Source organism: Leptonotus elevatus, chromosome 5, assembly GCF_054856555.1.
Source record: "Leptonotus elevatus isolate MCC_2025b chromosome 5, RoL_Lele_1.0, whole genome shotgun sequence".
Lineage (NCBI taxonomy): Eukaryota > Metazoa > Chordata > Actinopteri > Syngnathiformes > Syngnathidae > Leptonotus > Leptonotus elevatus.
In genome coordinates this window covers 1,623,381-1,636,701 of record NC_141243.1, presented here as the reverse complement: position 1 = coordinate 1,636,701, position 13,321 = coordinate 1,623,381, and the positions used below count along the sequence as shown (strand labels likewise).

At 43.0% G+C, this 13,321-nt stretch overlaps 1 protein-coding gene across 3 annotated transcripts in view; it reads right to left on the bottom strand.

Annotated features, from left to right (window-relative positions):
• cfap299 (cilia and flagella associated protein 299) overlaps nucleotides 1–13,298 on the bottom strand; it is a 46,758-nt gene extending 33,460 nt beyond the window's left edge. The window contains exons 1-4 of one of the 3 annotated variants that reach the window (XM_086075564.1): nucleotides 13,159–13,298; nucleotides 12,276–12,361; nucleotides 10,739–10,863; nucleotides 1,180–1,270 (exon numbers count right to left, since the gene is read on the bottom strand). In XM_086075564.1, coding sequence (XP_085931690.1) covers nucleotides 1,180–1,270; nucleotides 10,739–10,863; nucleotides 12,276–12,311 — 252 coding nt within the window. In that variant the 5' untranslated portion in view covers nucleotides 12,312–12,361; nucleotides 13,159–13,298. The remainder of the gene's footprint in view (nucleotides 1–1,179; nucleotides 1,271–10,738; nucleotides 10,864–12,275; nucleotides 12,362–13,158) is intronic. The other 2 variants (XM_086075565.1, XM_086075562.1) reach the window with 2 other exon arrangements.
• Between the last annotated feature and the right edge of the window lie 23 nt (nucleotides 13,299–13,321).

The following is a 13,321-nucleotide window of genomic DNA, read 5'->3' as shown; positions in this document are numbered from 1 at the left end:
TATATATATATTTTTTAAAGATTAATAAAATGAAACATAACATCCCAATCAAAATATGTGGTTGTACAAATTCATTTTAAGGAAAACAGTAGGGCTGCAACTATGAGTATTTTAGTATTTGAATACTCGACTAAAAATTATATCGCGTAATCAACAGTTTATCTTTTCAAATTGTACAATTACATTATACGCCAGGGTAGTGATTGGGCATTTATAAATTTGGAGTAGTTGACCAGTAGGCCTAATAAGGCAAATAAAATAGGGTATTTTTAAGGCATTTTTATTTTGTGTTACAGGTTAAAAAAAGAAAGGAAAAAAAAGAAGAAGCTTGTGATGAATGTAGCTGGTGATGAATCTGCAGACACGAAACACATTAGCTACCGGAGTACTTGCCACTTCTTAAATCGGGAGCCAGTTGAAATGTAACGTGGCAGCCTTCACATCACGCTAAAATAACATATACACATGACAACCAGAAAAAATAACGATCCGAGGGAAACAACGCATTTCGCGTCGAGCGTCATCAGGTTCACCTCAGATTGAGATTTGGGGGGTGATGTTATGTTGTTATTACATTTTTTTCTGCAGTTTATTACATAAAACGATTGAAATCCCCTATTTAGATACTCCCTAGGCACATTTTTTAAAAACTTGAAACTCACTTTTAAAATCATACAAACACACAAGACAAAGAGCTCAAATATTTTACAGACAGTGCCCCGATTCCTCAATGAGTTTACATTACCTTTACAACATATCAATAACTATGCCCAAAGATCCATCATCCAAAATTTACATGATAAAAATTAAGGTACAGCTATCACTTTCTGTTGGCGTAAAAAGCAGGATAAGGGGATTTCACATTCAATATTAAAGATTTCATATTCAGCAAAAACCACACTGAGCTTGAAATACTTCCTGTTTTCACTTTTCTACTTTTGAAATAACACTGTGCGCCATCTAGTGGCCAACAGTGAAATTATAGCCAAAATAAAATAAAAGTGAGAAGAAAACAATTATTTTTTAGCAACCCCACACGCCCAACTCCCCAAAAACAATCTGGAAAACGAAAATGGTGAAATACAGTTTAACGCTCAAAAATTAAATGCTACATAGTTAAAATAATCCAAATTTTAACAACAACAAAATATCTAAGAATACTAATAGAAATGCACTCACTGTCATTTTCCCAGTACGGTTGGCTTCCTCACGCTCGGCTAGCGCTCTGAGAAAGTTGTCCTGGATGTCACATCCCGAGCTTGCGAGCGTCCTGGAAGGAGTTAGCATGTTAGCACTTGATCAATTCTCTTATGATAGTAAAGATAGTAAGCAGCTGAATGCTCGCCCTCCTCACAGTTATGGTGACACAGCATGTGGTTCGTCGTCGCTCAAGGTAAATATTACATAACATTATTATATATTACCTGTGACGACATGTTTTTAGCATACGTGTGACAGCTGCTGTCCTACACCTACTTATTCAATTTGACATTCTTGTATTGGAAAGAAGAAGTTCAACAATTAATACATTAAATGTTAAAAACGACATTTTCAAATTTATGGCTCATGAATCAATTATTTGCCCTTCCAAGTCTTGTCTAAAACAATACCTATATGCTGCATCTTATGAACCATAATAGATAACAGACATGCAAATCGAAATACCCACATTTGCATTCAACTTTAGCACATTCAATCAATGCATTCGGAGTTATAAATAAAAAAAAATTGGGGTGGGCATGTTGGATTTTGGGGCAGCTATCTTGGAATTTTGCATGGCCAATAAAGCTTCAACAGGAACCGATTATTTGTCCATGTGTGTTGCAAGTCTCAGGCTGGTTAAAAAAGTAGAAAGAAAGAAAGAAAGAAAGAAAGAGTGCAGGAATAGCTTATAGTTGCAGGCTGCATGCGTAGGCCATTTTGTTGTGGGTCACATGGGGGCTGGTGGGGGTGCGCCGGGTGGTGCTCCAGCGGCCCCAAAGTAAACACAGGTGTTGAGGAGGCATTGGGGGGGGGGGGGGGGGGGGGGTTACACACACGCACACACACACATAAAGTCACGGCCAGTGAATGCCACTGGAGCAAAACAGCCTTTTTCTTTTTTCTTTTAAAGCCAAGCTCATTTAGGCCCGTTTGTTGTTATTAGCATTATTAGCAGCTAACGACTTGCTAATTAGCTTGCCGCCATGCCGTTAAAGCAGATGGCCCGTGAAATTATTACGAGAGGGGTGGAAAAGTGAAGTGAAGTCAACTGAAGTCAACGCCATCTGCTAGTCTTCACAAGTGTGCAGGTGCCGTTCAGCTTGAGGTGTCAATAGTGACAGTTTTCCAATGTTGTCAGAATTATTCAAGAAGAAGAGGAATCCTGTTCCCTTGTCTGTGGACTACCTAAATCTGGTTTCAAACTCTAATTATGGGCCTGCTAAGCGGAGCAAGCAGCAGCGAAGCTGCTGCTTGCGGAGCAAGCAGGCACATATTACTATCCACCCTAGAAAAGGGTTTATTATTTTTCTTCCATATATTATCTTCCACCGACTTTTCCGCAAAAATGCGGCCCGAACCGTAGATCGCACCGGGACAAATGAGGTATCAAACGATGCGGCTCGCTCTGACTCGCTGCGCTATTATTTTTCTAAGAATTCCCAGTTACCATGGCGACGCTATTCCCAAAAAACTCCCAAATAAAGTCCCATAGGAATGAATGGGAATCCGAAAGAGATCAACTCCAATCAAGCACCTTTTTCAAAGACACGCTGCGCGCGCATACATTAACCGACCGATATGAAAATTAGCTCATTTTGTTGGAATTTTTGTCATCTTTAGCTCAGTGTCAAAAAATTTTTTAAGGAATGAAAGCTCTCCCCCCTGTGAGGGTTCAAAGACAGTGAGCAAAGGGGAAAAGTCGCCTATTTAGAGTGTGACTAATTAAGGCTTCAGTGACGGGAACCAAAAAATCTATTTCCAAAAGTTTCACTTCAACTCGTCACCATGGCCACAATCTTTGCTCACTAGACATCAAATTCGCACATTTTGTAGCCACAAGCCTCTGCTTTCTGAAGAACTAAGTTTTATTTGGCTACGGTGTCATTTAGTACCTTTATTTTCCCTTTAAGCGAGGAGAAGTCGGACTTTGACGCCTATCTCCTCCATGTTAATTTCGCCGTTTTTTCCCTCTTCATTTTCGATCAATCATAAGTTTTCAACCTGCTCTCATTTGGTCATTTTTCATCCGATTAAAAAACTGAGAACATGCTCGCGTTCCCCAAACCCTTGCCGTTCTAACGAGCCATGTCTGGAATCTGCATATTCAACCGTTAAGTCGCGAGAGGCTTTTGTTTGAGGTGAGCGTAATCCTATACAAATCAATGGAGTGTTGGTGCGTGACGTCTCCTCACAACTTAAAATCAAATGTGTGTGCGTGAATGTGCATGTTTTGTAAAGGGGCAGTGAGATACTGTTAATTATGGTAGATTCCACATTTCTTGACCGATTTCAATGGTTTGAATTTTAAACTGTTCAGCTCATTGAAATGTTACTTAAAATCAAATGTGTGTGCGTGAATGTGCATGTTTCTTAAAGGGGCAGTAACATACTGTTGATTTTGGTTAACTTCCACATTTCTTGAGCGATTTCAATGGTTGAAAGTTTAAACTGTTCAGCTCATTGAAAAGAGTTAGCAGGCCCATTCAAAATTTCCGCGGGAATTTTTCTAGTTTGAAATCCTAATCCTGGCTTGAAACACTACTTTGAAAGCCATACCCGTCTAAAACCCCAACCTAAAAAAAAAAAAAAAAAAAAAAAAAAACACACACACTCCTAGTTCGGAACCTGAAAATGTTTTTGAAATCCTAACCCCGAGTTGAAATCCTTACGTTGGGTTCAAAACCTTCCTTGAAATCCTAAACTTTCTAAACCTTAAACCTGGCTTGAAACCCTAACCCTGCATTTTTTTCTAGCACTGACATTAACAACTGTGCTCATAGGACTGAAAGTGAAAACCTTTTCAAAGTTTCTTCAATCTTCCCTTTTGAGTTGATGATTTGTCTTTTGAAGAAACAAATCTAATTTGGAGCAGGCGTACGCGGCGTCCATTTTGTTCCCACAAAAAAAATCTAAATATTAATCAACCCACAAAGCCAGTCAATCACAGCAACATCCAATCCAATCCAACCAACAATTTAACCAGCCAAAACCAACTAAATGGCCAAACAATCGTCCAATCAACACCATCTGATCCAACAAAACCAAAACAAAAAAACAATCAAAATATCTAACGAACCAAACAAATCAGACAGAACTTCCAACCAACCAACCAAAACAACATCCAACCAACTAAACAACCATCAACGAAACCAAGCAATTGGCTGAACTATACACCAAAACAAACCTCCCCTGACGTAGAACAATTGCCTTTAATTATTATTATTATTATTTTTTAAACTTTATTAAGTAAATATTTCTTGAAATGTTCCATTTAATTTAATTTCACTGACGTTTTGTCTTTTCAAGATCTTTGAAGAACCAAACAGGAGTTACGGTGTACGGTAAAACAGAAAAAACAAAATGCCACTAGATTTGAAAGATTTCAAGTCAGGAATTCGAAGCGTAACCCTGACAAAGTGACGCGGCTCCACGTAAAAGTAGAGGCTGCCTCACAGATGTTATCTTTGCGGTTTTGCTCCTCGTCAGCTCGTTATCTGGCGAAACACATGATTTCATTTAGAGGCTGATTAAAAAAAAAAACGGTCTTTTATTGGCGGTCACCCCCCACCCCTTACCCCAAAAGGCCAACACTTGAAAACCAATAAAACAACAAGGTGGCAATAATTACACACGACGTCAATCCGCCATACGCCATCAGCAGCACTTGAAAGACAAAACGCAGAAGAGGCCGCTGACGCTCGTCCATTATAAAGATGTGGAAACCGCTTCCTGCCCTTCATCCAGACCGCTGAGGCCGGCGCGGGCTTGCGGGGGCGCGCCGGGTGCGGGGCTTTGGATTCTGCTGATTTAGGAGGCAGGAGGATTTGAGAGCCATAAAAATAATCCCTGCTAAATCACTACAGAAAAAGAGGGGGAGAAGAAATGGAGACGGACAAGTGGAAATATGACAAAGGACCTTGAAGAAACACAGATGGAACAATCTTGCCGACCATTCAACATGTTATTGTCAATCATGAGGAATCTGCTGCGGGAGCTTCTCGGCAGACCTGCCGGAGGTTGTAAGTGGAACATCTCAAATTGAACCCCATTGAGAGTATTCTGGGTCACAGTTTGGATTTTGTGTCAATGACATAACGATTACAACTTCCAACGAAATGTGAACTGATTTCACCAGTGCCTGTTTTACTGCCACTTCTCCTCCCCCTCCCTCCTCCTCCTCTCTAGGTGGGCTCGGGTGGCTATGATCAAAGTGAGGCTGTTAAGGACTCCGCATCGAAAGACTGAGACAAGATTTAAGTAAAATTGCTTCCCCAGGGGACGAGGGTCCGTCGAGAAGTCGAATCTCGGATTGAGGAGGAGCAGTGTGGTTTTCGTCCCGGTCGTGAAACAGTGGACCAGCTCTACACCCACGGGAGGGTCCTCGAGGGTGCATGGGAGTTCGCCCAACCAGTCTACATGAGTTTTGTGGATTTGGAGAAGGCGTTTGACCGTGTCCCTCGGGGAGTCTTGTGGGGGGTGCGGCATACCGAGCCCTCCGATAGAGGCTGTTCGGTCCCTGTACGACCGGTGTCAGAGTTTCGTCCGCATTGCCGGCAGTAAGTCAGATTTGTTCCCAGTGAGGGCTGAACTCCGCCAAGGCTGCCCTTTGTCACCGATTCTGTTAATAGCTTTTATGGACAGAATTTCTAGGTGTAGTCGAGGCGTTGAGGGGGTCCGGTTTGGTGACCTTAACATTGTATCTCTGCTTTTTGCAGATGATGTGGTGCTGATGGCTTCATCAAGCCGCGATCTCCAACTCTCACTAAAGCGGTTCGCAGCAGAGTGTGAAGCGGTTGGGATGAGGATCAGCACCTAGAAATCCGAGACTATGGTCCTCAATCGGAAAATGGTGGCGTGCTCTCTCCGGGTCTGGGATGAAATCCTGTCCCAAGTGGAGGAATTCCAGTATCTTGGGGTCTTGTTCATGAGTGAGGGCAGGAGGGAGCGGGAGATCGACAGGCGGATTGGTGCAGCGTCTGCAGTGATGCGGTCTCTGTATCGGTTTGTGGTGGTGAAGAAAGAGCTGAGCCAAAAGGCGATCTTTACCGGTCGATCTACGTTCCTACCCTCACCTTGGGTCGTGACCGAAAGAACAAGATTCCGGATACAAGCGGCCAAAATGAGTTTCCTCCGCAGGGTGTCCGGGCTCTCCCTTAGAGATAGGGTGAGATGCTCAGTCATCCGGGAGGCATTCAGGGTTGAGGAGCCAGTTGAGGTGGCTCGGGCATCTGGTTCGGATGCCTCCCCGGAGAGGTGTTCCAAGCATGTCCCACCGGCAGGAGGCCCCGGGGGACGACCCAGGACACGCTGGAGAGACTATGTCACTCGGGTGGCCTGGGAATGACTTGGGATCCCGTCGGAGGAGCTGGTTGAAGTGGCTGGGGACAGGGAAGTCTGGGCTTCCCTCCTAAAGCTGCTGCCCCCGCGACCTGACCCCGCATAAGTGGTAGTAAATAGATGGATGGATGGATGCTTCCCCAGAGGCACTGCTGTAGAGGAAAGCTGGACTGATTACACCAGTGCCTGTTTTATCGCCACTTCTCCCCTTCCTTCCCCTCGCCCCTATGCTGTTTTAATAACATTGTAGAGCACCATAACATGCAATACATTTTGCCCACTCTGCCTCAATTTCAGCCTGGTCTTCCAACTAACCCAAGAGTAACCCAAAAAAAACAAAAAAAAACGAGTGCATCAAAAATGCTCAAATGCAACAAACACCACAATCCAATCCAACCAACCATCCTACTCAAGGCAAACTTAGAACCCTAACCCTGGCTAGAAACCAACATTTGAAAACCGACAGGAGGCTCAAATCCCTCATTTGAAACCCCAATTTGAAAACTTTAACCCTTCTTCGAAACCCTAAAATGGATGGAAACCCAACAAGTGACTTGTCCAAAGAGGCGATTATCCGATCACATGTGGCAGCCTGCTGGACTCAATTTCCATGACACAGCAAAAAACTGCTGGGGAAGAAACACGAAACGTCAGTCACGCTAGGTGGTCTCCAGGTTGAACGTGCCTGGATAAAAGTCAGCGGTATTTATTTAATTCCAGCTCCATTTCGGGCTCCCATCCCGAGTCGAAACAGTGGATTCCCGTCGCAGCCCTCCTTTTTTTTTTTTTTTTTTTGGGCCTAACCAAATAAGCACACAACGACGACTAAGCATCCCATTCATTCCCTGCTATTGAATTTCACTGCACTGGAAGCTTCTTTGTTTTGTCTCTTTTTTTCCTTCTTCTTCCTCCTTTCTTTAGCGTGCTAGCAAAAAAACAAAAAAAAAAAACACACATCGTCCTTGAGAGGAGAGAAGAGGCGAGCCGGGCCAACGGCGGGGCAACGTCTCCACTCCCCCGCGGTATTTTATTACCACAGGTGCAGGGGTAAAAAAGAGGGAGGGAGGGAGGGAGGGGGCGCGCACGCATTGATCAGATGCACGCTACGGGCCGGCTTAATTGAAAACAGCTCTATTTATACACCTGCAGGCACTAAAGGTCTCCGGGAGAGCACGATGGATGGAAAGCAAAGGGAGCAGAAGGAGGAGGGGTAGGAAAAAAAAAACTGTGACAGAATGGTGAGAAAAGACACCAGGCTGGAAGGTGAAAGACGTTCCCCGAACAGCAGGGCGGAGGAGGGCGAGGAGGGGGGGGGGGGTGGTGTGGGTTTTGGGCTTTGGTGTTTGCAGGTGCAAAACGCTTTACAACAACAACGTGGACGCGCAGATCCATCAGGAAAAAGTTGTCTTTGTGTTAGAGTGCTTAGTGATCCACTTGGCAGGTGCTACGACGGAGCTTCGCTGCGAGGACAATGAAAAAACAGCACTTCTTCCACAAGAGAAATACTGTACGCGAACCCACGCCGTATCGCCGGTGCGGCCGCTTCAGAGCCGTCAAGTGGCTGCATACCACTGCGAGAAAGGCGGAAGTGTGAGATGGGGAACGAAAGGGAGAAGTGTAAAAAAAAGAAAAGAAAAAGGAAAATCCTGACTTGACAGCCAGCATGTGGAGTGGGTGCGCTGGTTTGGCTCCTTTGGAGCGCCTCGTTGTCTTTAAAGTTGATGAATTTTCACAGTGCAAACAGGCAGAAGACAGATGTTGGACAAAGTAGCATCCAATTTTTTCTTAAAAGGTATTTAATTGATAGGTGAGCGAGATGTGGTTTCAGTGCATTCAGAGAGAACGGCTTGATTTAAAAAAATTTATAAATAATTAAAGCTTCATTTTACACGCTTGATGATTTCATTAACTATTCAAATTTAGCGGACAACCCTCATCTCTGTGATGTGTCACATTTACACGATTAGGTGGCCCAGCTGATATGGATTTTTCGAGACTGAGTAAAATTCAGATAACTGATTAATTAAAAATATAGAATGATTAAAATAACTATTTTTTTTGGTCCAACTTGTATTATAATAAATATATAAATTACAGGCAGCAGATCTGACTGGTTTACAATACTTTGTATATGTTCAACTTTACACCAGAAAGAAATATCTTCTTTTTTGGGGGGAAGGACGGGGGGGGTAATTCCTTGTCTTATGTTGCAATGTGTTAAAAGAGCTAATATCATCAGATTAAATTATCCAGCTGATTGTTCGGTCCGGCCCTTCAAGATATTTTCATTTTCACTTTACAAGCAAACGTTGTTAATGGATATAATTACAGTTTACAGTAGACTTACGTGTTGAATTCCTTCTGTTAAGTTCGTAACTCGATCTACACATCGACCAGCATGTGACAGTTTTGTCTAAAGCAGTCTCTCAAACGTTTTACACAAAGTCCCACCTAGAATAATACTTTGCTCTTCAAGTACCAGCATCATGACCAGCCTTAAAATAAGACGATAGGCCCAAGTGTTTTGTTCCAACAGTAAAAGCCCCGAATGTGATATGTAGCAACGTAAACAGAAAAACTAGAAAATATCCACCGTAAGAACTCGCAGTGCCAAGTACACACTTGACTTGACTTGGTTCTCTGAAATCCCGCAAAAAGAGATGAAGAACTGGCGAGAGCGCGCCACAGCACGGAAAAGGCGATTTGCGGCGCCTCCTGTTTAACAAACAAGCGCTAAAGGCTAATTGATGGTTAAGGTGCAGCTGTAAACCATCGCGCTGATTAAAGAAGCAATAAATTGACTTCCTGTGACGAGTGCGAGCATCTGGAGCTTCATCAGCCTGATTGCAGTCACAGAGCAGACGCAATGCATCGTGGGGGATGTTAGCTTCTACTCGCACGAATGCAGACAACTGCTGCCGTGATAAGACCCTAAATGTGGAACTTGGCATGACTGGAATTTGTGTACATTTGATTGCCACGTTTGATGAGGAATACTGAGTGGAGACGACTATGTTAGCTTCTCGTGCTACCTGAAGCTAGGAAAGATGACAAAATGGAAATTAGATCAATTACCTAGTTAACCAACTAACCTGAAGAGCCAACTCACTAATTGGTGTACTTACAATCTGAAAACAAAACCACATCGCAAAAGTTGAATTCGAATAATTCTGCTGACTATCAACTAGCTGCATCTCACTTAGCAAAAAGCTGGAGTCTTTGAACAAATATGTTAATGTATCTTATTTTAAAAAAAATAAGAAAGTTAGTTATTCAGTTGGCTTACAACTGAATAACTAACCGAAAAAACCACAATTGTTTTTGTTTTTTACAGTTACTAACTAACTAACTAACTAACAGAATAGAACCATGTCTCACCTTGTGAAAATCGGTGGTGTTTTGACACTTATGCAAACTAATTAAATCAACCAACCGGTAAGCCAACTTACTGACTATCTACTGCACCAACCTACCGACATTCTTAACTGACTAATTAACAGACTGATTGACTGTCTGTGAATTAAAAAGTTAATATTAAAAATCTGACTTTACAAAAAGTTGTCTTTGGCTCATTTTGATAATAATCTAACTAACTAACTGACTGAACATGAGAACCATGAACCATGTCTCACCTTGTGAAAATCTGTGGTCTTTTGACACTTACGCAAACTAATTCAATCAACCAACCGGTCAGCCAACTTACCGACTCAACAACCGACTATCTACTGTACCTTCCTAACTGACACTTAGACAGTCAATCAGTCAGTTGGTTGGTTAGTTTGTATATCTGCGAATTAAAAACCGAATAATAAAAATATGACTTTACAAAAAGTTGTCTTTGGCTGGTATTGATAACTAACTAACTGACCAACACTAAGAGACCCAGACTATGTAATAGTTCATGCATACAAAGGGCCCACAGTCCAAGAGTGTTTTGGGATATTTTGCATTAATGTCAAAATCACTTTGTACGTTTCATGTCGTGCGGCTGGATTTGGAAGTGAAAACGGTTGCGGAAACTGATACCCGGCAGCTTCCTGCATCCGCCGCCACACACGCACACACACACACATAAAGTCAGCCACAGCCGCATAAAGCCTTCAGAGCGTGAAAGCGCTTCCAGATATGTCGAGGGCGGTTTTCCGTGCGTTAGTCACAAGGAGTGCGACGCGACGCCCGATGAGAGAGCAAAACTCACGTGGTCTGGTTCCGGTGGCAGTGGGTCGCCGTTGCCGACGCTGCTTTCTGCTGCTCAAATTCCCGCCGACTCAGCACCGTGCCCTTGTGTCCGTGCTCCACCAGCTTGCGAGCTGACTCCGTGTTCTGGAAGAGCACAAAATTGTCCATTTGGGTCTGCAGTTACCAAAACATTATTATTATTATTATTATTATTAAAATGACTCCACTGAAGCTTAAATCAAAACTTTCACTGATGAAAGAGATTGAGGTTTTATTTGGTTGTTGTGGGTTACAAGCGACACTTCGGACGATAGCGCCCGGTCTACGACTTGTCTTGTAATTCCTTTTTGTTCCACAAGAGGTGACAGTGAGTCACAGCATCCTTTATCAAATCAAATCAAACGGTATTTGTACAGCACTTTTCATACATAAAAATGCTATCAAGCAAATCTAACTAGCTAACTAATCAAATGCAAACTAAACATCTCATCTCACAAATTGATCTGTGATTGAATAATTCTGCTAGCCAAGTATCAACTACTGCGTAAGTAAGTTTGTCCAGGCATTTCTCACGTGTTCTTTGGTGGATTGCACTTTGTAAACTACAGACTGAGTTCCAACAGATGAGTCTCGCCACATCCGAGTTTAATTATCGGAAAACATTTTCAATGTATTTTCCAGAAGTGCTGAACACTGAGCATGACAATTTTTCCTTTTCAGACTGCAAGCACAAATAGCCTTATTTTTCTTAAAAACTGCCCAAAATGGAACACTTTGTTCGCAATTGGTGGATTTTTCTAGTTGCTAAGCATCATCGTTTGCGAGTACATTCGAACCTAATTAAATATTTTCGAACGTACTTTCAAATATGTTAATACATACTTGCGAGTACGTTCAAACGTACATGAGGGCTAAATGCTACAAACATAGCATAGTTTCCTATAATGCCACAGAGTATTACTTGCGCATGCGCGAGTGGAAAAACACATGCTTTTTTTTAGGAATTTGGCCCACATTATCCTGATATGTTGGAAAATTAAATTAATTTCGTAATTTCTATGATTTATAATGTCTGATTTAGGTACAGCATTTCCCCCCATAATGCAATAAGGAAAATATGCTCTTTGTCGCCTGTAGCCTACAACAAGTACGTTCAAACGTACTCGCCAGCCCGAAAAATGTTTACTGAACATTGGCAGTTCCATGCTTCTGTAAGTTTGCAAACTACTTTTAAATGTATGTTCTTTGGTCGATTGCTCGAGTTGCTAAATCTTTTTTGAAAAAATATTTTTGCCCTTTTTGGCTCATTTCATATATGTGCTTAAACACATAGAGCAGAGCTTTGTTAGCCTTTTTCGTGCAGGTGTTCTTGGGGCCAAAGCGTCATTGACGTCGGCATCCAAACTGCAAACCGAGCTGTCAGTTCGTCCGCTGCGGCCTGTCAGCTCGCCGCTCACGTCCGGAAACCCCGGATTACCCCCCCCCCCCCCCCCCACACCGCTCTTTTGATGCGGCTGTGCAGAAACGATCCCCCAGTACCAAAGTTGGCCCCAAACCTCCATCTCTTCACGCTGGACGCGTACCCGCAACATCCATCCTGGCGGCCGAGGTGATGACTTTGTAACGTGACCTCTCCCACCATCTGAAAAGCCCCAAACAGCGGCGGCCAGGAAAAACAGGTTCAGGCATTGGAGCGACGTATCAGAAGCGGGCATTCGTTGGCCTGGTGGTGACCCGGCCCGACCCGAGCCAGTGAAACAGTGATTGACGACAGCTGATTAGCAGGTCAGATATGGCCTGTTGGTGCCCAGTGTGGACACAGGTGTTCAAACAAAGTCAACCACTATATCATTCGCGAGTGCGCCATCTAGTGATATTGGGGCTGTACTGTAAATGTACTACAGAGGAGTCGTTCTATGCTGTTGCTTTTTTTGTGTGTCACTTGTCGGTTGCTTCCCTCTAGCGTGTGACTCAAATCACTACAAAACAGAGTCTCGTCGCCAGATTAGGTTAAGATTTGGGGTGATTTTACGTTTGCTTCTAAATTTGTAGCGTGTAACTAATTTACCGTGTACCAGTAAAATAATTGCACCATCTTCTGCCTCCTTTGTTCAATAAAGCATACATTACACAGGGATTTCATGCTAAAAAGGCAGCTAACAATTGTGTTTATCTAGTTTATGCCCCGGGCCTGATGTCGGAACTGAAAAGCTAGTAATAAATGTCTCGTGTGTGTATGCTCCACGCCGAATTTAGGTGGGTGTTTTAGCGAAACGGTCGTGTTAATTTACTGGACATAAGGTATATGCTGCGGGAGATATTACAAAACCTATCTTGAATCCGCAGTTTACTCAACGCAGTTTGGTTTAGGCAAACAAAACAGCATAAAACAGAAACACACGCGGCCAACTTGACGAAGACGAAGCAAACTTGACTCACTGTAAGGAAAAACAAATCCATCGGCGTCACTTTGGAATCCAGATATTCTTCGTAGTCTTTAAAGCGGCTCACCGGGTCGTTATCATTAACTTCGTTTGAAGCCATTTTAACAGTGTTGTAAAAGTTGCTAGGGCAACAAGTTACCCCCCCCCCTTTCTTTTTT